The following is a 25,389-nucleotide window of genomic DNA, read 5'->3' as shown; positions in this document are numbered from 1 at the left end:
CAGGATTTAAAGGCGCCACTTGACTTGACTGACATGACATACTCTATGTAGTCTATGACCTTTAAAGTCTCTTGAATTAGGCGCAGAGTGAAAGCTCAGCGTCATCCGACGACAACTACTTTCCCAGGATTCCTTGCTGCACTGTGTGCTCCTCTGCGGTTGTTTCAAACATGGAGGAGAGGGAAAGAACTAATATTAAACCAGACCTTAAAGAAACGGCAGCTGCAACCTGCTCGAGTGCGCCAACAGTACCGGAGCATGAACCGGAGACAGAGCGTGAAGCTGGGGACACTGACGCGGCTAAAATAGATGTCTGCTCGGAAAGCTTCGACCCGCTCTTGGCCTTGTACTCGCCGACTGTACCGCTTCCTTTCCCAAATATCAAGTGCTTCAACAATGTGTCAGAGTACGAGAGCTTTCTGAAGGGCGGCCGGGGAAGAGCCAAGCCGGAGAATGTGGAGAAAAAGCGGCAGAAGGCGATGAAAGGGGTGGCGGACCCGGAGCGCATAGAAAGGCTGAAGAAGCTCATGGTGAACAACCCGGTGCCAACGGAGGAGGAGGGGGAGAGCAGCCGCACCCCGCAGAGAAAGAGGCAGAAGCCACAGAAAAATGTCTTGTCAAGGATGCCCTGTAAGTTCAATAACCACTAACTACAGCATCAGTACATGTGTTTTGTTAGGAGTTCATTAGAGGGACCATTCAGTGGAATACTTTTGAATGTTTGGGATTAGTTTGATAACATGCTCTCACTTGGAGCCTGCAACTACTGCACAGAAGTTGTATAGTGCCTCTCACATAATAATAACGAGAATATTTTTCATTTCAGATCCTTTCTCAAACCTGAAAGTAACTTGAGCTAAGCTACCTGTGGTTTTTAAGGGATAAAATAATTATTACAATGCTTTTAAAGATGGTTGGTAAACTTGTCAATACATTTTTAGGAGTAAATGCTTATAGATATGGGATAATCATGTAAAATCCCATTAGCATTACCCAGAGCTCAGCCAACGGTCCAAAACTCAAAGATATTCACTTTACAATGGTACAAAAATGGTAAATTCTGAATATTAGGGACTAGTTTGGTCTTGCCACCGCAAGCCTCCAGCAGTTTCAATGCTCTGTTGCCTTTCTCGGGATCTCTACTGGAGGAATGTACGGTGTTCATGTTAAGTGGTTTTAAAGGTGGCGGTTGAAAGCATTGTCTAACATGTGGGTCCAGGATTTCCCCATGGGGATTCAACTGGGTTCAAATGTGGTGTTTGAGAAGGCCAAAGCGAAAGATTAACATTGTTTTTATTCTCATCAACCCATTCAGTCCCCTGTTTGGAAGCATGTGCATCCCTACACACTTTGATTTATCACATTTGTACATCATCCCATTGAGAAGTTAATTTAATTTAATCTAAAATCTGGTAGTAACTAGGGGTGGGAATCACCAGAGGCCCCACGATACGATATTATCACGATACTTATGTCACGATACGATATTATCGCGATTTTAAACATATAGCAATTTATTGCAATATTTTATCTTTTTCCCAACTTCAAATTGTGTCCCCAAAGTAAAATTCTTTTTCTAGTGGACTGAAAAAGCAATTTTATTAGTGCCAAAAAACAAACTTCTCATGTACAATTTATATAATAAAAGATCGATACTTGACATTCGTGTTACGATACGATATTGCCTTGCAAAATATCGCGATACTATGCTGTATCGATCCCCCCCCCCACACACACACACCTAGTAGTAACGTGTTTAGCCATTTTTTTGGTAGAAATCTTTTTGTGCTTCAGCTGAATTCCTTCTATAATTAATAGGCTGTAGAAAATTGTATAACCTATATGTCATGTGTTTTCAGTATGTAAAGGCAGTCCACTGGGGGAGCTGTACCGATGTGTTGAGGAGAGGATAAGGGTCAAAGTTCACATCAGGACCTTTAAGGGACTGAGGGGAGTGTGCTCCGGCTTTGTGGTTGCCTTTGACAAGTTTTGGAACATGGTGAGCTCTCCCACTCATGTTTTCACACTGAATCACTTGTAAACTGCCATATTCTGAATCTGAAATAATCCACAATCTACTTCTGACCTTGAATTTGATGCCTTTATTTTGGCCTTTCACCATTTGTTTTTATTCCTCTTTGTCAGGCAATGGTTGACGTAGATGAGACATACAGGGAGCCTCTGCTTGGAGAAGCATTCTACCATGAGAAGGCCCTCACTATTTCACGGGTAGGTGCTAGGTTTCATTGACTGAAACATATATTTGCTACTGAGTTAAAGTTACAATCTGTAAGATTTCAGTCCTAGATATAGAAGTCCATCTAAAATAATTGCAATCTGATCTGACTTCATGCTGCACATTCAATTTTCTGCAAAACAGCAGGATGCAGTAAACTTTACCTTGCTGAGGAGTTGGAGGCGTACAGCCTGTCCAATATTTAAAACTGATCCACTGTCAAAGATTACTATCGTCTTGTTTTGTAGATGCAGCGTTGAAAACAATTGCTGTCAGCGCCATCCTAACGTATATTGTTTTTCCTATGACTGCTTCACAATAAAAGCTGCCCTGTGTGTTTTTGCCAGTTAAAATACTTTCAATATGAATTAGCTGTATAAATGTTGTTTGCATTAGTAGTATCTTAATAAAGAACTTCCGATTAGGCAACCCACTCTACTTCTAAGCCACAGCCACTGCATTTGCACTCATGTGAAGGTAATTTGGATCACGTGTGGGAATGGTGGACCCGCCAATAACAATGATTACTATATAGATAGGTTATTACAGAATGTAAATTTGTGTGGCTGTTGCTGAAAAATGCTAACGGCGATGAATAGTATGGCAATAAATGGTATCTGATGGGGTTTGATTTCATATTAACATGACTGGAATCTGTGTGCAGCTCTTCGAGAAGCTGAAGCTCCAGGAGAGCTCAGCGGGTGACGAGCCAGCAAAGCGCGAAGCCGGAGAAACAGCCAGCAAACAGCAGCCTGCAAACCCAAAAGACCTGTCTGCTCACCATACTTGCAAGGGAGGGCACAGCAGGACAAAGTCCAAGCTGTCAGACACGGTTAAAACAAAACACGATAAACACACAGTCTCGCTGAAGGCCCCGGGTCCAGAGGGCTGTCAGAAGAAAGACTCCCAGATGTATGGCAAGGTCCATACACGCCACATCAACCAGCTTTTCATCCGGGGTGAGAACGTCATCCTGGTGAACCCACAGCCACTCTGATTTTTGTTTTCTGGTCGATAAAAGAAAGGTGTGCTATGACCACAATCAGTTACATTTAAGTATAGTTTTACGCTTAACATCTGATAGGTGTGAAATACTGTAGATGAACTGCCAGACAGACATGATTTAATTAGATTCAGAAGAATCAAACAAGGACTATTGTTATATCATATTGATATGGAGGTCTTTCTCTGCCCACCAGAGAAATGATCTTAATTTTGAGGAATAAAGCTTCTCAGTTCTAATTATAGTAATTTCTTGTCTTGTTCTCTTTTGTCTGACAGCCGCTAAAGGAAACGCAGGTCGACACAGCATTAGTAACTGTTTGTGTTATTGTTATTACCCAGGAGGTGGCAGCATAAACACATTAGTGCCGTCTGTGAGGCCATTGTCATCAAGAGCTTGTCCCTTTATGTTGCCTTTCCCCGTTAGTTTGAACAGGAATGACAGCGCAGTCTCAGCGGACTTCATAAATGCATTATGAATAATTGAGTTTGTGAAGCTAGAGATTGCAGATGGCACTCAAAAGCTGTCATTTGTCTTGACGTCTCAGATTGCTTTTACTCTTTAATGGCCACATTACCCATAAAAGCACAATTTACTGCATCTCATGGAAGTTGTAAAGATGCTTTTTTTTTTCTTGTTTTAAATGGCAGGGGTTACTTTTGGATGATGGTTGGCACAGAATTATTCTATGTTGCTATAACGTTTCTGCCTCTAAATCTTTGGATTTTACCCCCCCCCCCCCCCAATTTGACTGCAGAGAGTTTAATCGACCCTCTTTCTATATATTTTTATGCAATAAATAGGACAGATTCTAGCAGCTGTAGTTCATCCATATACTATAATGTTTCACATAATGTATCAGAATATTATTAGTGTAGCCCATTTAACAGTGGTGCTCTCCAGAGAGTGAAAATGGGGTCAATTGTTTAATGCAAACTGTGTTTTAGTGGTGTTTGTCACACCAGTGTGTTCCAACAAACCTTCACACAATATTAAAAGGGCACAGTGGTGAAGAGATGGGCCACAATTAGACGACACAAGCGTATTAAAGCAGAGTAATCAGGCCGTCTATCTCATTAGGACAAACTGTACATTTCATCAGTTGAATAACTATCGAAGCATGAAGGACACAAAGTAAATAGTTCTTTAAATACAACACTAGTAGCTTTTTTAAATCATTCATAGAATGCTACACAAAAGCTTAAAATAACGAAGGATTGAGATTTCTGAACATCTGTTGGGTTTGACCTCTGCAGCTGTCACAGTAAGAATCAGTCTTATTCCAGTAAAAACATGTTTGCTGTTACGCTTTCTGATCTAGTATGTTATGTAGACTGTGATGCAGTCAGCAGTGGTGACCTATGAATCTGGTGCTCACACTCATTTATCAGCTGATTTGCATGCATTAAGGGTTTACACCACCTACATGTCTTCTCTGCTTCCTGCCTTATTAATGTAATTTGTAAATGTGCATATTTACTGAAGGCCCTCCTTTATTACCTCAAACAATGAAATTAAACTCGCATCAACTGAATGTAATTTCAAAGTCAAGCGCAGTGGCTTCACTTTTGCTGCTTGAAGCTCTTTTGAATGAGGCTAATGACACAGCACACCAAATAACACACACCATTAGCAAATTTCAATCAACTGTTTAATGTTGTAGATAGATTCTTGATGTGTAAATCAAATCAAAATGGGAAGAATGCAAAATTTCATTTTCTCAAAGGATTTTCTTTTTTTAACATTTGCATAAGCTAGTGTTTCAGTAATGATCCCGTTTCAGAGAAGATCAAAACAATTTAAAGTAGAAAAAAATGAATAAAACAACCTCTACTGATATTTATTTATTTTTTTTTAAAACAGCAAACAGATTTTGGTCATTTTAATGCTTCAGACTCCGATGCAAGGCTACTATGTGTTAGTGTGCTCAGCCTCTTGAGCCCTTGGGAGACCAGGAAAGCACAAGTGCAATCCTCTTGTGACCACAGAATCCGCCGCCCTCTCCTCTAGTCGGTGAATTATTTATCCAATCGTTGACAAACCAAAGAAAAAAGGCAGGCGGCCAAGATTGACTTATCAGTCACTCATTACAAGGGTCAGGAGGCAACCATCGGCAGGCACTTGAAACACTGAAGAGCAATGTTTTGTACGTCTAACAGGTCAATCAGCCGGTGTACTTCTGAATGGGCTTGTTCGTTAGGCGCATATCCCACAACATGTTCATCCAACCACCTTAACATACTGGGCGTCCACAAACTGCGTCCTCTCACACAGTCCTGGTAAGTTGCAAAAGACACAGACATGGACTGATGACGATTATGAGAGCAACATCGTTTTCAAGATTTGCTGTTTTTAATGTGTAACATTAATAAAAAAATACAAGGCGAGAAGGCAGTATTTACTGTGACGCACCGCTGAAAATTTCACAGACAGACGCATAACGCAACCTATTAACAGTCTGTACCAACACTTGAGGTGCTGAATTAAGTTGAGCTCGATATATTTTCATCCAAGGTGTTTTTTCTGAGCTCTGGAGTTATCACTGCCCTGAACAGAGTGAAAATGATAAAATGGGACAAACAGAACAGAGTGATTGCATCTGATACCTGCACAGTCAGTACACTTGAGGCATAAGTAAAAAAACACAAAACAGGTATGTCCTTCACCTTAAGCACAGTCACATTGTCTCCTTCAAGAGGTTAACTGAAGAGAAAAGGCAAAGGTCTGTCAGGCACTCTGCTGTAATAAAAGAACCCACAACCCCTGTATGAGGCTTCTTCTACCTACTGATTATCTCATTTGGATGCAAACTGATTATAATCTTCATAAGTAAAATATATATATATAGCAATAGGAAAGACCACAAATGAGGGTCTGGTGAAGGAGAAACTCCTCAAATTAATCAATAACCTTCACACCAAACACTCATTTATTCCTTTGTAGCTTTAACAGGCCACATTTGGAGTGTGTGGACACTTGTGTACAAAGAGAAGGTGTCAATGTGCTTCGTTATAGGTCTTAATTCATATCAGATTTGGTTCTGTAAGATACAACTCTTCACACTGTCACTTCCTCTCATATAGGGCAACTTCATAACTTATTTTCCTTTAAAGGGCTCCGGATTGCTATTTACAGGCCAAAGGAAGAGCAAAGGAGGGGAAAAAAAAGAAAAAGAGGTAACTTGTCATTCTTAAATGTACATTAGAAAGTTAAAATGGCTGATCATGTTATTTAAATGCAACATTCAGCAAAATTACTGAGAATGCATCTCAAAAAAATTATGTAGCTACAGATATATCTTTTTTGCTAATCTGGTGATTTCACTTGACTGAGGTTATAAAGCAACCCCCCTCCCCTGGACATTCTCTTGGTGGCTTCCCCTCTTCTCATGGTTTCACAAGTAACCGACACGGCCATCGCCCCAGGCCACACAGATCATTGGTTCAAACAACACAAACACACATTCATTTAGATCCATATCACGACACAGCATTACTTAAAAAAAAAAAAAAAAAAAAGATTAGGAGATTGCAGGGTGTTGATATTGTGATAGATGACATTATTCAAGTACTCTTTGTTTGCAGCTCATAACAATCCTTCACCAATGGACGGAGGGAGGGAGCGAGAGAGACAGAGAGAGAAAGACTGACACCACCAGATAATCTTTGCTCTCCAGCTCCATCACTTTCCAAAGTTGCCGAAGTCAGCAAAGGCATCGTGTTTGGGCTGTTGGACCATTGCAGGGTTCATCCCCATCCCCATTCCACCGGGCATCCCCATGGTCATACCTCCCTGTGGCATCCCCATGGTCATACCTCCCTGTGGCATCCCCATGGTCATACCTCCCTGTGGCATCCCCATGGTCATGCCCATCCCCATCATGCCCTGGTTGGGGGCCATCCCCATGCCCATCCCCATTCCCATGCCAGCACCAGGATGCATCATAGGATTTACAGGCGGCCTGGCTGGTGTAGGTCCAAGGCTCATACTGGAAAATCCCTGGGAGAGCATGTTGGCAGGTACCTGGTTGCCTGGAAATGACAGAACAAACTCAATGAATCAAAGTGCCAATTTTTTAATCGTGTTCGAGTGGCGGTGTGCTTTGAAGGAGAGGCTGACTAAATTCATGCCAGATCTACCATTCCTCTCACCGTGTTGGAGCGTGTTGAGGCTGGGCTGGCTAGGCTTGGGTGGCTGGATGCCTGGGCCCAGGAAGTCCAGGCTGATGTTAACCGAGTGGTCTGACCAGGTGGAAGGGAGGGACGCTTTGGCTCCGGCATCTTGAGAGGCCACTCCCTGCTGCACAGGCTGGAGTGGCATGACAGACTGAAGACCCCCCATGTTCTGGAGGGGCGAGCAAAGACGACATACAATGTTAGAGAAAGCGCTAATTCATGCTAGAAGTCACAGAGATTTCATTGATACTTAAGCTCCAACAGTGAAATCATGTATTTCAGTAAAAAGAAATAAAATAAAAATACAGTCCCTTGTCATAGTTCATTTTTTAACCTTTTGTCTGACCCACTTAACCTTGATACTGTACTGAGGAATCTGCTACCGTCTCTTTCTGAAATCATAACATACCATCTAAAGTAACCAGAGTAGAAGTGAGTGGTGGGTGGCTTCTCAGTGAAACAGGAAGATTTTTTTTAAGTAGGTCAACAAGCTTTTAACTTGGAAAAACAGTCGACATCCACAGGCTTTTGTTGGGTTTTTAATGTTTTTGTAACTCAGAACGGATTCTTCTCATTCTGTGTGTCAGTAACAGGAGGAGTGGGTGGTTAGTGGGCTGTCTCTGAGGGGGGATGAGCATCTGGTGAGGTTCCATGTTAACCCTCTACCATCATGCTTCTCTCCATCTTTCAATCACACAAGGCATGTCTTTATCGCACAGGCATACTGACCGATAAACAAGCTTGTAACCATAGGGTTTCTATATGTACTAATTTATTTTATCTAGTACTTTTTCCACTACCACAGTCTAGCTCTGTATCCCACAACCTCTGAAATCATAAAGTGTATCATTATTTCCCTGAGGATATTTTGCTTCCACATATTAAAGCCTACTTTACGAACCTTGTAATGATATGTATATCAATAAATTATTTACAAAGGATGTGTGTGTGTGATGCGTGTGTGTATGAGTGCAATCATGCACACCTGTGACCTAGACTGGGGCAGGATTGTGGTGCTCATGCTCTGTGTGCTGCTCATGCTGAAGTTGAGGCTCTGGGACGAGGTGAGGGACTGAGTTGGCCCCATCAAGTCAAACAGGTCTGCTGAGGCAGGACCAGAGCCTGAAGCCGAGATTGGGGCGGGGGCCGGGGCAGCGGCAGGACCTGCTGCCATGGCTCCAAAAAGGTCACTTCCGCTGTTGTCAACAGTCTGAGCAGATGCTGGCATCTGACCTCCAGGGAAGGCATTCCACTCTCCAAAGTCTCCATTGCTGCTGGAGGCTGGCACTGCTGCACCAAGAAAAAAAACAAGACAGTTGAATTTTTATCTTTGCCACCCAAACAGTGATGTTTGTATTGTGAGCTGTGTAAATAATTGCAAGGTGTTGCAAAAAGCTAACTTGAACCTGTCATAGCAATTAGGAATTAACAGTTGAGTCTTCAGTGAGGCCTAGCTTTATCCAGGGCATTCTCAGTGACCGCTGGTGCCACATTTAAATTTTTTATTGAACTGGCCGAGCTTGTTGTCTCTATCCCTCCTCTCAGTCTCTCTCAGCTTCCTCCACCCCCATCAACTTCTTCCTCTGTCCCTGTCTCCTTGTCATCCATAACAGGAGTTGATGTGTGTCTGTTCTTGTTATGCAGAGCAGGTAGCAGGCTCCATATGGCCAGGGTCTTTCTCCCAGCATCCCTCTGAATATTCTAGCAGCATGGCTGCAACAGCACAGCACACACATGCACACGCAAAAAGAATAAAAGTCTTGAAACCAACCAGGTCCTTTGGAGAGGCCGACGGAGGCAGCAGGCGAGGAAAAGTCAGCAAATCCACCAATCAGGTCTGCAGTGAGAAACCGACATAAAGACATCAATTTCAAACAAGAGAGCTCCAGGTGTCATTCTACCATAGTTAGCATTCCTTCAGTGTCAGAAGTGTAGGAGAGAGGGGTGGGGTGGGGGCAGTGAATAGGTGGAGAAGACCAAACATCTGTTCAGCATTCACACCCTCTCCATTCACAAGGGACTGCTCCAAAAACATCTGGTGCACTTAGTTCCTATACATCAACTCCCTCCCCCTGCTGTCCCCAAAATCTGAAGCTAGCATCAGCAGCTGGGCACTGTTACTACAGGGTCTAGTCCTGCAGTCACTGTGGAGTTTCTTTCTTGTACAATGTTACATCGCCGGACAAAAAGGTTATTTTTGGATTTACTGCTGTAGCTTGTTGGCTAAGAATATACAACATGTAAATAAAACTTATTTGGGGCTATTGAAAGGCACATGTTTCCTTTTGCACAGAGGCTAGCTGTTTCTATGATGAAACCACAGAAATGCAATTGATACCATTATTCTCAGCTAACTCCTGGTAAGACAGCAAACAAGCACATTTCACCAAATGTCAGGGCATTACTTGAGGTTAGTGACATTATACCTGTGGCGGCAGGCTGGCTCGGTGTTGTGTCCACCATTAGTAGGTCAGCTAGGCCAGTACTAGAGGGCTGAGGGGCTGCTGGCTGAGGCTGGAATAAAGAACATATACAAAAAGATCAGGGCGCAGTGCATATATAACTATACGCATATCAATAAAGTCTTTCTTGCATGCTCATGTGAGCTCTTGTTACCTGTTTGTTGGAGGTGCTTGGGCTTTTGTCTCCTGTAAAGTTGGCTGCGGCCCCCAAGTCTACTTTCCTGGACGGGACCCCTCCTCTCTTCCGTGTTGCTGTAGTCTCTGTTGCTTGGACTATGTGTACACTCTTGGTGGTGACAGTCTCCTCTTCATCTTTGAAGTCTTTTCCTGACTGGCCATTGTAAGACGAGCGACCCCGGTCCTCCTCGTTGTCACTATGGAGACAATAACGGCTCGGGTAAGATAACTGTGTCCTTGCAAAACTGGTCAAGATTTTCTTTGCACACACTATATCCATGAAGGGACAAAAAGAACCAAGAACATGTTCAGGATAAAATCTTGTTGTTACCTACTGTAGGCACCCAAATAAATCTGTTCTTAATAATAATAATAATATAATTAAAATGTTTGAGATTTAGATTTAAAAAGCATTGCGTTTTTCTTATGTGATCATAATAAATCTTAAAGGCCCATTTACTGCTGTATTTACAAGCAGTGCTAATATAACTGAAAACTGAGTGATACCAAGTTTCATTTTTCTATGTTGACTTTTGGTGGTGGGGGTTTCACTTTTGTTCATATTTATAACATGATTTGTGCCTTTCAATATGGCGCCATATATATATATATATATATATATATATATATATATATATATATATATATATATATATATATATATGATAGGATGACTTGACTCTCCAACCTAAATCGATCTGGCGAGTCGTCTCTATCCTTCTTCCTAAATCTGCTTATGGTGTCGTCAATAGTGCTGCCGATTTTGTCGCTGATCTCCCCCAACTTCTCGCTGAAGGGGAACTGTCCTTTATTCTTCTCCCAGTCGTCGTCCCACTTTCCCCGACTATCGCTGGAGTCATACCTGTCCCCCGCTGGAGGAAAATAAAATAATAAAATAGAATAAAAGAGAAGGAGGAAAAATAATCAATTACATTTAAACCCCACATTTTTGGCCAACTATAATAAGTCTGTTTATATCACTTCCTTTAAAATGAGAACTTACAGTAATTTCGGTATCCCATACTGTCAGAGGATACCCCAATATATTTGTCTTTGTTCTTCTTTGCCTTTTTCCGTTCTTCCCTAAGCCTGTCATCATCCTGGACAAACTCCACCAACTCCTTCACCTTCTGACGCACATTTACACCTTGGTCCTTCCCATTCTCATCTAGAGACAGAGACACAGAAACACAAAGATTAACATCATTAATGAACTGGCAACTTTTTTGGTTAACTTTACAATGTATTGAAACCACACAGTAGGGCTGCCCCCTAACAGACCACCAAGTCTCTGTTGGCCAATTAGTTACAGAAAAAAAACCCAAAAACCTTAAACTCCATTCGGGAGCTGCGTCTTGTTGTTATAGCTGGGATGAAAGTATCAGAGGGACGATTGCAAGACAGACCTTTTCAGAAGTCAGGAACATGACGTTGAGTTCAGCTTAATTTATAAATCCATGTGAGCATGGCATCCTGCTTCAGTTGTAGCTGTAGACAGTTTTTTACCAGTTTCTTCATAACTTTGGGAGGATGACTATGTATATGACTTTCCTCTGGACCATCTCTGCCAACCCAAAATCAGACCGATACGATCAGTTTTGTCCGAGTTACAGTAGAAAAACGGAATTTTTACGAGGTAAGTAAAATATACAACGTGAAAGTGCTATCTGTTTTGTAAGGTAATGTTCATTTGTTGAAGATTGTAAATGTATATCATCTATTAACCTATCTGTGGCCAAAGGATCCACAAAGGTTTAATTAATCTTTGATGTTAGCCAGGGTAAAGTTGACGGAGACAGGGGAGGGCCAATGATATACTTTGTTGAAATGGTCGTTAACAGGCAGCTTGTGCGGTTGTAAAATTTTATTATGGTTTTGTATTTCTCTGTAATGTAGTACAGCGTTAACAAAGTAACATTCTGACTCAGCCCTGGAACCCAAAGCGTTTTCTGATGTCTCAAAAATAAATATTTAAATAATTAAATTAATAATAAACATGCCAATGACTAGTCGACTAATGGCTTAACTAACAGTTACTAGTCCTCAATGAAAATCATTGGTCAGTGGCAGCCCTTCCACACACACAGCCAATAAATAAGAACATCTCCATACAGGGAAAGTTGAATGGTGGTGTTTTGTAAACTGCACACATAGTTGGGAAGAGTGAAAGCAGCTTTTGGGCAGTGTGTGTGTGTGTGTGTGTGTGTGTGTGTGTGTGGTTTAAGGGTTTGTGGACTAAGCGGTGCTTAGGGCCTCCCTCCATTCATTACAGCTCACACTGAAGCTATTGTTAATAAACACCAAACACTACAGTGCTGAGGTGTAGGGATCGCCTCACCTAATCAAAGCAATATTTGAAAAAGGAATGTATTTTGTTGTTTAGCACGTTTGTTTAGGTACTCCTCCAACATGCAAAGAAAAAGGAGAGAAACAGTACAGAAGGACATGACCAGAGTGATACCTTACCTACAAAGTGGTAGCTTTCTAATGATCTCAGGTCATACAAATGTTCTCTGGTGCTGGTAACAACCCTCTCTGATCCATTCCTGATTAGATGGGCAAGCAGTAGCAGGGACTGAGAAACAGACACACAACAGTAGTTAGAGCAAAAAGTGGTAAAGGTTTTATTCTTGAATCCTGTTGGAGTCAACATGACTTGTTTTTCTCTTGCATGGCCTTTTAACTGTATCAGTTATGGGTAAAATTTTATTCATCAGAACATTTCTCCCTCAATTCAGAGCATGTTAACAATGCAAGGCATCTAACGGTTTCTATTCAAGGCCAACAGTTTTTGTTTTGTGAGTTATAAAAAAAATATGAATTAAAACACCCCTTTTCACCCGATGCTCTTTTTTTTAAATTAAAGTTTACAGTTGATACCAGATTCCTGCCTGTAAGAAATGAGAATAAATTTTGAAGCTGATGTTAACAGATTCCTATTTTAAAAAGGGTTTCAGCTTGAGTCAGGTTAAAACCAAAGCCAAACTGGTTTGAATTAGGTCTTGTCTTAAATTTTGGGTGAAAACAAAACCGCACTTAGTGCCTGGGCCTTCAAGCCTTGTGTCATCAAGCATGTGTGTTTGTGGAATGTTGCAACAGTACTGTCGCAGACCTTGTAGACTCTCCTCCAGTTCTTCTTGTTATCCCTCAGCATGCGGGCCCACAGCATGTTCATCACCTCTGGGAACTGCTCATACATGAAGGTGGCTCTGATTACAGAAACATTCAGAGAAGAAAGAGCCTTTATTATTTATTTGCAATGCATGATAGCTAACAACTGGACTGTTTAAGACATCTACAGCCTTTGACCAAAAAACTCCCTTGTACTGCAGAGCCTCAGGAACTAAATGAGTCTACCTGAACTACAAGTTCCTTTAGCACATTTGTGTTGGTGTTTACACTGCATCCCGAGGATTAGGCAAATCAGACAAATAAGTGACATCCATTAAATGTGTCACTTTACACACAACAAGGCAACAACTCAGTGAATTTAGAGGTGGTTCAGGGTCAGTGTGGTTTGCAATTTCCTGCTGTGCAGCGTTAATATATCTGAATTAATGTAGGTGGAAAAAACACCTAAATAGCAGGTATATTTCTAAACAAGCAAGGATATTCTCAGTGTTTGTCTGGTTCCTTTTCTGCTTTAATATGTAACCACAATGAAACTACTACAAAGTTACATATGGCTGGCAGAAAAAGACTACCTTGGAAAGAGGTACTTGTGTGGGCAGAACCAAAACTTAAAATAATAATTCCTATGGTCAAAATGGAGTTGAATTTCCTGAGTTCCGAAAAACTTTCCTTGATTTTATTTACAAATAACCTTGGTGTTTTGCAGCGCTATATGTTGAACAACCCAGCGTGTTGATGTTACCTAGAGATTTCACTCATCAGCTGTCCTGATGGTCCCCAGGGATCATCATTGGTGGCCTCTCTGACTTTAGACTCCACCTCTGAATAGTTCATCACCACGTTGGTTCTATACAGTGGGATAAAAAACAAACATAATTTCATTAATCATGCCTATGTAAAGTAATCTACATGGCATTTCAATAAACGTGGCCTCCATTTAGACCAACAACGTGGGCAGTGACGGATAAAAGATATTCTCATTACAGCCATGCCCATACACTCCTTTTTATAGGCTAAAATGAATGTTTGTGTGCGTGCTTTGTAACCACTGTTCAAATCCACAAACAAGGGCCTAAACAAGCAAATGCAAATCTGCGTTCAATATAAACACAGAAATGGGACCTAAAATGGAAGTGAGTGAAACAGGGCTGTGCTCACTGTGTTGTGAGCTCTTGGTTTCTTAGTATGTCAATAACAAACTAGAAAAGAAAAAGGCAATCGTAACAAACCAACACTAGAAATGGTGGCACTCTCGGGTAAACAGAAAGTTTGTTTTCTAAATCATTGGGCTCAAATATTTTATGAAGGTATACAAAAACCAGCAGAATGAACAGTTCGTATGTACCCTGTCCTCGATGAGGTTAGCAGGTTTGGCAGGCTGTGAACATATTCAGAATCATGGTGATTACACAACAAACTAAGCCAAACCAAGTACTATCCCACATCTGTTCAATCAGGCCCCAGAAGTGTACTGCAACTTCTGTTAGTAGTCTAAAATATGTCCTCATATTCAGTGTCACAACCAGCACTTATTAAAAGACAGAAACTCAAGCTAATGTGCTGTCTGTACAGGAGGTGTGTCATGAAAGGCATTAAGAAGAACAAAGGATTATCCAAGCAGAGAACATTCTAGAAACATAAATGGTGTGTGGGGTAATTTCCATTGCACTACTGTCTATTTACATCAACTATTTTATTTGGTCTGGCTAGGATTCCTTTGAAAGAAGAGATTTTTAATCTCAACTGCACTATTTCTGATTTGTGAAAAGAGATTTGATAAATATATTATCTGATGTCTATCCAGCTGAACTGGAGAAACTGGTTATCCAGCCAATTTGTACAATGCTTGCTGCATGGGTAGCAGTGTATCGCCTTCCAATGCATTGCCCTAAGATATGTGTAGCATATAGCCACGCCTACATTAGCTATTCCATTGAATAAGAATGGTTTCTTACAGGACTGCAGAAGTATAATCTATAACAAACAGGCATCCAATTCCAGATAATTAAGTGAGCCATGTCACAGCTTTAGCCAAAAGTATGGCGAGGCAAAACATTTGACCCCTGCACCTCTCATCCCTCCCTCACTACTGACACATCAGCAATAAAATATACAGGGCCTGAAAGAGCAGCATTGATATGACAGGTGGAGATACACCCTCTCTGTGGTTCTGGCAGAGTATGGTTACCAGTCTGACTTTAATGTATGGCAACAAAATTATTTGAAAATGACCATGCCAGGTGCGTTTTTTACAGCTGATTAAAATCAGCATCCAATTTGGACTATAAGTTACAGTAACTTTATGTGCTGGCTGGGAGATCCTACACGAACATCAAGCCTTACGCTCTATCAAACTCAATTCTTATGATATTCTTCATTTTACATTCGGTTCAGTTCAGGACGAGACTTAACTTGTGTTTAGGAAAGCGGCTATCATGTTTTTCTGCAGGTTTGAGGACTTTCTAATTATTCTGTGTGTGCTGTGTTATTAACTGCATGTTTCCCAAGATGTTTTACAGACATTGCACAAATTTTCATGTTTACATGGGTGACATGCAAAACACAAGATGCAACATCTTATCTCCACACAGCGGTGGCCCCGTCATAGTTATCAACCACATAAAACGGAAGTTGTGATACTCTCTCACAGTGCCACATTATCACACAGATTTCCGTTAGACTGCTGTATCTGTCAAAAAATATTCCCTTGCAGTGTCTCACAAACCTGGCTATATATTATTCATGTTGGTTTCACTCATCACAAAACCTTTTTAAAACAGGATAAAACCTTTGTTTGTTTGTCCTGACTCAGCAAAAACCTCACCTTAAAATCATATAACAGGAATGTTGCATCATGTCACAGTGTTAGCATAAATGCCTCACAGCTTGGTGACACTTTATGAAACCATTTTTTCATTTGTGTTAATACAAACAGTGACTATTTCTGAAACTCTCAAAACTCAAGCTACATCACTTTGAATTTCAAAGAGACCAGGAGGAAAACATGCTACAAACAAACAACAACTCCCTAACATTTAATCTTTGAAACCTGCACCTTTCTTTCCTTCTTTCTCTCCCTAGTCCCCTCCCCCTTTTGTCTCGCTCCCATGAAAGTAACCCATGTTCCAGGAGGCCACACTCCTGGGAGACAGGTGCATTCAACAGGAATGCATTCTTGGATGGACTTAAGAACATGCTATTGTCTGGGTCTGCAAAATTAGCCATTGAACCTTTGAAGGGAGGAAGAATTGTGCAATAGCCTCCCACAGCCCCACAGTACAGGACAGCGTGCTTATGTTTAGTCAGCAGCTAAAAGTAAACCAGTCCAAAGCATAACAAAAGACACACAATCCCTTTTACAATTGCCCAACTATCTCTATCTTAAATCCAATTAAAACTTGGTGGAAAGGTAAACAGCAACTGATGTGTGTGGTTTAACTTAAATAATCAAATTGTTGCTCTTAGGCCAACAGCTGGACAACAAACAAGTTGCAAAACACTGCAGGATCACTGGTCACTGATTAATACGTGCTTTGTTGTGGCACTGTTATTTATCTCGTTGTTCTTTGGTGTTACCTATGATAAAAAAGGCAGCCTTACCATGTACAGTTATTTAATAAACGTTTTCTGTAAGATTGCTAAATATTGCAGATTGGAATAAAGTGTAACGTTACAGTTGCTGCAGCAGCAAAACGGCTTTTATAGCATCCTGTTTTACGAGATATAACTTCACGTTAGACATTTTGACATCTTCAGGACTTAGTTCAAGTGGTCTGACTAACTTGTTTCACTTAACAAGCAAACTAGGGTGTAAGACAAACATTACAACATTGGTTGTGAAGTGATCCAACCATGTGGTGTAACTTAATTTACAGAATAGATACCTTACTAACGTTAACTGTACTGAATACAGTAATGTTAACTCTAACGTTAACTTAGCTACAAGTGTCGTTAACAGTCATACCGGAGACTAAAGACGTCTTAAAAATGTTTCCAGACAGTGGCACACAAGCAACAGTAGGACGATATGTTCGTTAAAGTATAACGTGTTAACATTCGCCGCTGATAATTCAGCCCAGGAGCTGTCAAACTAGCATAGCTGGCTAGCCTGGTCGGCTATCTAACTACCAGCCAGCAGGCTAGATAATTAGCTAGCTTGTTAGCGAAGTGCGTTAGCTTGGACTGTCGGAAGTAATCACACAAACAAGCTTCGTGATCTCATAACAGTGCAAATGTTATCTTACACTAATCGAAAGAACTGGCAAGTTAACTGCGACAAAGAGGTACTCATACTTATAGTATGTTAATGGTATTTGTCCAATTCGGCTAACTAAATCGCTACTAGCATAGAGGCTAGCTAACTTGTTAGAGTGATGTGACGTCAAAGTTTTGGGTACGTGTCTCTTTCAAACAGGTACACTTCAGGCACAAATAATGCGAAACATACGTAATATAGTTCGGAGATACTTACGCTTTGTCAACCAACTCCCTAACCTTCCACATGTTCATCATCTTGGCTCTGTGAAAAGGGGCTTTCTGCCTCGGCAAAACCCTTAACTCCAGACGAACAACGAAACCAAACCTTGAACTCTGGAAAGTAAACTCTTCTTCACCTCCCTTTCAAGACAGGCGGCGCAAACGTACCACCAGGCAGACAGGAAAGGTTACTACGGGAAATGCCCCTGTAACGTCATCAACATTGCCTAAAGCTGCTTCGGAATTGTAGTTTTTAAAAAGTGTTCATGCACCACCATTAATACTGTGAGTGCATTAGCCTTTTTAAATGGATAAAGAAAAAGCTGTCAACTTGGTAAACAAATACAACCCTAAACAATAGCCTTTAGAAATAGAAAAATACATTTTAATCATTAAAAAAGTGAAACATTATGAGAGTCCATGACTAAACATCCAATTATAATGGGCCCTGGTTGGAAAAAGTAGTCCAACAACATGTCTCTAGGTTATGAGGCAGTCAAAATGTGGCTTTGCATAGATCGTGACTAGACAGTATGGTATTGTGGTTTATGCATGTTGGTGATGCATGATGTTACTATTTATCAGTACAGGTTGACTGATATTCAACATTATCTTATTGCAGATATATTACATTTGAAATCTATTTAAATTTCTGTCAATAAGTTACAAGAAAATGCATGAAGAAATGCTAAGGATACGTTTGAGGTAGTTTCAAAATGGTCATGACATTGCAAAATGTGAAATCAATTGATATTTCAGTGTCCTGTTTTGTAAGAAAACACAACAAAAACAAATCAATTTAAGAGACTCTTATAAAATGTGTGTTATGTGTTTATATAGAAAATTAATATCAGTTCACATATTGTTATGAAATATTTTTAAACTCTCAAATATAAATTTTTGTATCTGCCTTAAAAATCTAGTATTGCCTGAAATATTATCCAGAACAGACAGTTTTCTAATGTTTTATTCTCAATTTATTATTTATTTCCATTATGTAGTGACATTCTTTGGCTTCCACTGCACACTGCTAATTGTGCTGTATAGCAAAAACCTGTCCTTTTTGTCCAAATGTGTTCCAGCTTCCCCCAGAACAGTAGCCAGCATCAGGTCACCACCCTGTGTGTTCTCCATCCCTCCTCATCTGGCATTCAGGCATGCTACAATGACCCAGTGATGCTGTGTGACAGGCCACGCAGGGCACTGGCTGTTTGTGTCAATCCAGATCAATCACTCCCTCTTCTGGACGGACAACGTCATCAACGCACAGAAAGGTCATAGGGTGTACCCAAGCCAGGGCTGATGTGGCGAGCAGGGAGGTCAGCATGGCAAGTGAACACCCTTGGCTGAGTGCCATCTTAAATAGACACAGTAAGCTTATGAGTAAGAAAAAATGGTATTTCATATTTACTTTTTGTAGAGGACGAGTTAAATGACTGGCAGTCGTCATTTCTTACTTCTCGATAAAATGATTTTGATTCTCTTGTGACTGGGCGTGTATGAAAAGTATTAAGTCTCTTTGTCGTATTGATTGATATTCCAGTGGGCAAGATGAGCCCTCAGATGCCCTCCATCTGACAGGGTCTCTATTCTCTAATGATACGTGTAAATATGGCCCACAGCTTACGCTTCTATAGGAGAGCAGGAGGAAACAACACAATAGCCAAAATACAACCCATTTGAGAAAAAAACAACAAGAAACAGCACTTAACGGCCCAGAATGCACCGCACCCAAGGGAGCAACCTCAATTACTGTTACACGTCTGAAGAGGAGAACTCTAGGAGAAGTGATTGCTGAGATGGAAATGGCTGTGGGTGTGTGTTTGTGCATGTGTGAGTGTGTTGTTGTGTGTGGGTTTGAGGAGGTTGGACAGAAAGGCACTCAGTAAAAAGATCTTTCAGAAACACTTTGCCCCAGTGACGTTGACGCGAGCTGTTGATTGACATGCACTTCTCGACAGAAACCAGAGCTATCAACCTATCTGCCACGCATTAAGAATGGCACGCTCCTCGGGGAGGGGCCTAAGTGGTAAATGATGTAGCGCAAGACACTCTCTGTCAACAATGTGTGTGTATTTGTGAGTGCTGAGGATGGCAAAGTATTCAATCAAGGCTTTGATTGAAAAGCCCCTGTGTCCTTAAAGATCAGAATTCTGCACACTGATGTATAGGATGGGGTGAGTCTTTGTGTTAAATACAGTATAGTGCTGTGTGGTGTAGGGGGAACACCGAGCTGGCAGAAGGCTTAATGGTAGAAATCTGATCTCAAACAATATTTATGCAGTTAAAATTGTGCTGTCAAGTGCGCTTTGGAGTTGTTTTTTTGGAGAGTTTTCATTTTCAGAAAGAAATTGGCAAATCATTGTCTATAAGAAATCTTGTACAGTCATATGCTCTCTTTGGATATGGAAAAAAAAAAACCTGTCAGCCTGTCCTTGATATTTCTTATTTTATAACCACATTCCATTCATCCTCCTGCTCTTTGGTTGATCATCAGTTTGGTCTGGTTAGACTAAGTTGTCACTAACAACTTTTGAGTTGAAGGAGATGAAAAAGTAAGCCAGATGAATGATGTAATTTTAACACAAGCAGCACTAGGGGGCACTCTGACTTTTCTTGTGCTGGAGACTGCTGAGCATTGCACATGGGTGAGTGCGTTCAGTGCCTGTGCACACGTGAGCGTGTGCGTGTCTGTCAGTGTAACCACTGGGGGTCGAGGCTGTGTGTATACATGGCTGAAGTTCCCATGACAAATGTGGTCAGAACATCATCTCGACTTGGGAATGTCCACAAGAAAGACGCCCGTTCTACAACTCCGCTATTATTCTTTCTCTACAAACATGTGCTTTCAATCTCAACACTCTGTGCTTTTTTTTCTTGCAGTTTTACAATGTCATTAGAAAACAATGTTCTTTGTTTTGCACATCTTTGCCTATCTTTGTGCCCGCAGAAGAGGTTCTGATCTGTGGAGTCATTCGCTGGGGCCCAGCTTTCCTCCTGTCAGTGAGGGTTCTTTCGCTGCTGTTATATTTCAGGCTGTTATTGTTGGCCCTCTTGCAGCCTTGGTAAGATCTTTAGTCCTTTTCCCAAGCGATATAACCCCCACACACATCACACGATATCTGACCCCTGTCTCCATGACACATGACAGGTCCACTGTGGTGCTTGTGTGTGGGCATGTAAGCAAGAACTGATGTGTGCACATTTATGTGTGTGTGTGCGCATGTAAATGTGCAGTAAATATATCTGTGTGTACCGAGCATATCTGGCACAGTATGTAGATATTGAATATGCTAAACAATGAGGCTACTTGTCAAAGTTGCACAGACAACCCGCTGTGATCTCATACCACACACACAGATGTTCCTAATGGGACTAAAGTAGCATTCACATTCCTGTGGATGACCGGTCTGTTTATTTTTCTCTCTAAACCGGCCTGGATTGCCACTTTCCCTGGTGAGAAAAGGGGTGGAAGATGATAAAAAAAAAAATACAAGGAGGCTGATGAGAGAGGCTCCCACCACAGTGTTGACCTCCAAAGCCAACTGTCAGGCCGACTGAACCAGCAAATATCAGCAAGTGTGACAGTCGTTCGGTATATGGAAGGGGATGCCCGTGTGCAATACTTTGCGAGTTGAAACTGTTGTTGTCTTATTATTCCCCTACACGAGGAAATGAACTTGGTGTAATTGTGAAGGCTTATGTTTATGAGTCACGATGTAAATCCTGTTGCTTTGTACAGGGGTGCGAAAACTTTACACACACACACACAGAGAAACCCACACAGGTATGCTCAAGTCCTGAGAGCATCTGCTCCTTTACAACCAGATTGAATTAGCAATTACAGAGAGTAAAAACGAGAACAAAACATCTGGAGCTGTAAGCAGCACAGGTTATAAATCTGAGGGGGTGAAAATGAGCCAATGTGAGATTCTCAAGGACAGTGTCTCTGATTGGCCCATTAACATGCCAGGGGTGTCAAAAAGGACCCAAGGCAATGGGAGAAATGGGACAGAGCAGAGGGCTTTAGAGGGCATATGGAACGCCAGTGAATGGAGAGGTAGAGCGTACGGGGAGAGCACAGGAGAGGGCTAGTGAGATTCTGTATGGGAGTGAAATGCAGTACTGGCAAAGATAATACAACTGAGAAGACACATCAATGTTGTTTGTGTCATGAACCTCCTCACAGGAAACCATCCTGATAAGCGGAGAGAAAGCTGTGGAAAAGCTGAGGGGAAGTTGTGTAAAAAAAACGGCTATCTTTTGTTTTTTCAATTTTTTGGGGAAAAAAGACCTAGAGCTGTGTGGGTGCACGAATTAAGAACCAGCAGCTGAAGATCGCCACTTTGCCAAACCATAATTATGCATATTTGGACACAGAAAATGCTCCAAGTAAACGTGAGGCTGGGTGTTCATAAATGTATTTTAACAATTATATCCAGTTTGGTTTAAGTCCATATAAATGTGAGGTTGGAAAGCCGCAGTACCATTACCACATCTGTTTTTGCTATTATTGGCACAATAAATTACGTAGGCAATTTGTTTGCGCTGTTGTTAGAGTAATAGAATCAAATTATCCCATGTTAGGGAAATGATTATGTACCAAGCGGAACCCATCAGGGATTCACAAGGCAATCAGTGAAGTAAGACAGAGCTGAAATGTTGGCGCTCTGCACATCAACTGTTCCAGGTCCACTACGTCATTTGAAAGAACTTCTCAACCTCAGATAGGAGATAATTGTACCTGGTTCAGACAGAAGTAGACTGTTTCACCCACTAATTTGGCAATGCTAAGAGTGCTAAGTCAGTGCAGAGCCACAGTGCCTGTTGTAGTACAACTCCAGTACAACATGAATCCAGTGGAGCTGAAAAGCACAGAGGGAGATATGAGGGCGGTCATAACTGAAAGAGCCTGACACAAGCGAAATGAGAAGTCTTCAGAATGAAGGACAATATCAAATGAGTCTTATCAATTAAAAAGTCATGGAACGGTGTTTACATTCCCACTCCAAGGCCAGACACCGGGTGGATGTTTCAAACAGGTCAAGGTTGAAGCGAAAACAAAAGTTAGTCGATTAGTAGTCGAGGTGCAACATTCCTACTTTATATGCTAATCTGGCAGATCATCATATCGTGTAGGCACTGCTTGCGATTCTACATCTGCACGCACTCATTTAATTATCCAAACACAATTCACAAAAGTCACTGGAAACAAACCAAACCAAAATAAAATAATTTGCATATATTTAAAAGAGCAGATAAAGTCCCTCGGGGTTGGTTAATATTTCAGAGGCATAATAATAATATGCTAAATCATTCACATTTTATCCAGCACCAAAACAAAGTGGCTTTGTCGATGTAATTAGGGTGTTTTAGAGTTGAATCACCCTGGCAAATGACCATGTTTTTCTCTCTGGGAGATCTGTGTGTGGATGTATCTACACCTCTCTTTCTCTCTCTCTTTCCCCTTATATATGTGTGTGTGTTTGTGTGTGTGTTTGCATGTGTGCTTGCGTGTGTGCTTGTGTTGTATTGTCACCGTTCCTCCATGTGCGCAAGTCTTAGAAAAGGATTGATTAAAGAGAGAGTGTATGTCTCAGAGCAGTTAATGAGGTTTGGTCCCATGAGCTGAGAGGTTTGGGTGTGTGTGAGTGCACGCACATGTGTGTTTGTGTGTGTGCGTGTAGACCTAGTGGAAGACGTTGTTAATTGGCTAAGACTTACTTTCAGCAGGGGGATAGTCAAGGGCACGGTGCCTCTACATTTGCGGAGTGCCATTTGTAGAACACGGTGATACTTTCACTTTCTATATTAAATATTATTCTGAGGGAATGATGAGTCAGTAGCAGGCTGACAGAAAGAAATGTGATTGTTATTGCACGTTTTGTTTGTAATTTAAATCCTTAGGTAAAACCTCTGGATATTTTTCTTCATGTTTGAATCATAAAATGAGAAATTAACAAAATGCATGCAGAAAACTGAATGGGAAAATGTTATTTTGCTGTTTTGTGTTACCTGAGTGTATCTGAAGATGTGAATGAAACCCATTCATTTTCTCTCTGGGGACAAGAAGAAGAAGAAGAAGAAGAAGAAGAAGAAGAAGAAGAAGAAGAAGAAGAAGAAGACAGAAATATAAAAAGACAGAAAAGACAGACACAGAGACACAGCAGATGAGAGAAAGAGGAAATGAGGCAGAGGAGGAGAAAGAGAGATATTCCACAAAGGCCAAGGTACTGTAGATGGATACAATCTCACCTGCTCTGACACAGACCTGTCCGTCTACATGTATATACAGACCTGTGTGTTCTACTGCAGCACAACACACAGCTCGTCTCAAACAGCAGGAAGCATCAACGCTTTCATGTGGAGCACAGCCCAAAGTAGAGCAAGATCACAATGTGTGCGTGTGTATGTGTGCATGCCTGTGTGAAACCCAGGCTTTTCCTCCCTTGGGACGTACACAAACACGCTTCCCATCTTTCCTTTGAGTTTCACATTCAAAGGTTCCACTCGTTCAGCTGTCAATCATTCTCTCAGCCAATCAAGGCCCTTCATTCTCAGTCTGTTTATAGATCAAGGGTGGTTTAAGTGTACGTATGTGATGTGACTGGAATTTTTACCATGACTAATACTAATACTGTAAATATTCATATATATTTTTTTACACATCACCAGTGGTGTCAATCAAAATCAAGCTCACGGGAAGTCTGTAACAGTGTTTATGACTGCAGGTCCTGGAAACACATTGTTAGTACTAGAAGGATGCCAGAAATTGCAGAAAGAAATCTGGACCAAGAAAAAAAAGGGTCTCAAATGTGGCTGAATGGAATGGGAAGTTCATGGATGTATGTATAAAGAAAGACACCATTTAAAAAAAAAGCACAGATGGAGGTTATAAAAGGAAGTAGCTTTGAGTGTGTGTGTTAGGGCTGGTGGCTGGTGTGTGTGTGTGCGCCATATGTGTGCATTTGTGTTATCAAAAGAGATTCAGTGCTGTATAGAGGCATTAACTATTGTGTTATAGGGCTATCGCAACCTAGATATGTCATACTTAATTTAGTGGCTAAGAGCACAAGAGAAAAGGGGGAGAGAAAAACAACAAATTACTGTGAAATGTACAATATATCTGCGAGTATGAGTACATCACACTGCAACTGCACTTGTGCTTTAACACGTGGTAAAAACTGAGAAGGAAAGAGAGCTATTGAGATAGAGGAAGGGAACGAGAGAGAGGGAAACACACGGAGCATCAGGTGACAGCAGGCATAATCAGACCTCACCTCTGATTGCCATCTATTATGAGGGAACAATAGTTTCCTGTGGGCCATGCTAACGACCTGTGTTTGTCAGCAACAGGGGAAATTAACCCAAGCCATACTCTGTCTGCTTTATGCTGGGAGGGAAACTGACAAAGGGAGAGGCGCAGAGCGGGGGAAGATGGAAGAATCACATCAGACACCTGTTATGTAGTGATAGACAACTGCCATATGTCCATACCTGCACTGTGTGGGAACTGTGGGTGAGGTTCAGTCACCAACAGAGGGCAGCAGAGGGCTTCGAAGCTGACATGTCCCTCAGAGTCAGGTCAAAAAGCTCAAACTTAGACTCACATTCATACTGCCTAGATCTACATGTCACCTCACAAATGCCCTAAGCACTCATTTTCTATTTGATGTAAAATTATTTGGGTGCTTGTGGTGTTTGCGCCTAAACCAACGATGGCTTCAC

At 41.3% G+C, this 25,389-nt stretch overlaps 2 protein-coding genes across 2 annotated transcripts; one reads left to right on the top strand and one right to left on the bottom strand.

The window, feature by feature from the left end:
- Window positions 1–125: 125 nt before the first annotated feature.
- Window positions 126–3,457, top strand: lsm11 (LSM11, U7 small nuclear RNA associated). The gene is made up of 4 exons (XM_038698815.1): window positions 126–630; window positions 1,860–1,999; window positions 2,146–2,229; window positions 2,901–3,457. The coding sequence occupies exons 1-4, from the start codon at window positions 171–173 to the stop codon at window positions 3,231–3,233; spliced, it is 1,017 nt and encodes a 338-aa protein (XP_038554743.1). The 5' UTR covers window positions 126–170; the 3' UTR covers window positions 3,234–3,457.
- A 1,415-nt stretch (window positions 3,458–4,872) lies between these two features.
- clint1a (clathrin interactor 1a) lies at window positions 4,873–17,828 on the bottom strand. Its single transcript, XM_038698814.1, has 12 exons — window positions 17,657–17,828; window positions 13,928–14,032; window positions 13,166–13,262; window positions 12,520–12,628; window positions 11,057–11,221; window positions 10,742–10,925; window positions 10,031–10,250; window positions 9,841–9,928; window positions 9,186–9,251; window positions 8,400–8,704; window positions 7,391–7,583; window positions 4,873–7,270 (listed from the first exon to the last, which is right to left on the bottom strand). Exons 1-12 carry the CDS (start codon window positions 17,695–17,697, stop codon window positions 6,921–6,923), a joined length of 1,923 nt encoding a protein of 640 aa, XP_038554742.1. The 5' UTR covers window positions 17,698–17,828; the 3' UTR covers window positions 4,873–6,920.
- Window positions 17,829–25,389: the final 7,561 nt, after the last annotated feature.

This window comes from Micropterus salmoides, unplaced genomic scaffold (assembly GCF_014851395.1).
Source record: "Micropterus salmoides isolate LMB-PRFRI ecotype aquatic unplaced genomic scaffold, ASM1485139v1 Ms_hic_scaffold_5, whole genome shotgun sequence".
NCBI lineage: Eukaryota > Metazoa > Chordata > Actinopteri > Centrarchiformes > Centrarchidae > Micropterus > Micropterus salmoides.
Note: the sequence above shows the minus strand (reverse complement) of the source record. Positions and strands in the feature narration are given on the sequence as shown.

Bases quoted from the DNA above. Each gene is read 5' to 3' on its own strand.
- lsm11 (XM_038698815.1), top strand. From the start codon at position 171: ATGGAGGAGAGGGAAAGAACTAATATTAAACCAGACCTTAAAGAAACG. The intron at 631-1,859 runs GTAAGTTCAATA...ATGTGTTTTCAG, and splicing joins TGTCTTGTCAAGGATGCCCT to TATGTAAAGGCAGTCCACTG. The intron at 2,000-2,145 runs GTGAGCTCTCCC...CCTCTTTGTCAG, and splicing joins TTGACAAGTTTTGGAACATG to GCAATGGTTGACGTAGATGA.
- clint1a (XM_038698814.1), bottom strand. From the start codon at position 17,697: ATGATGAACATGTGGAAGGTTAGGGAGTTGGTTGACAAAGC. The intron at 11,222-12,519 runs GTAAGGTATCAC...CTCTGTCTCTAG, and splicing joins AGAAAGCTACCACTTTGTAG to ATGAGAATGGGAAGGACCAA. The intron at 7,271-7,390 runs GTGAGAGGAATG...TGTCATTTCCAG, and splicing joins CCTCAACACGCTCCAACACG to GCAACCAGGTACCTGCCAAC.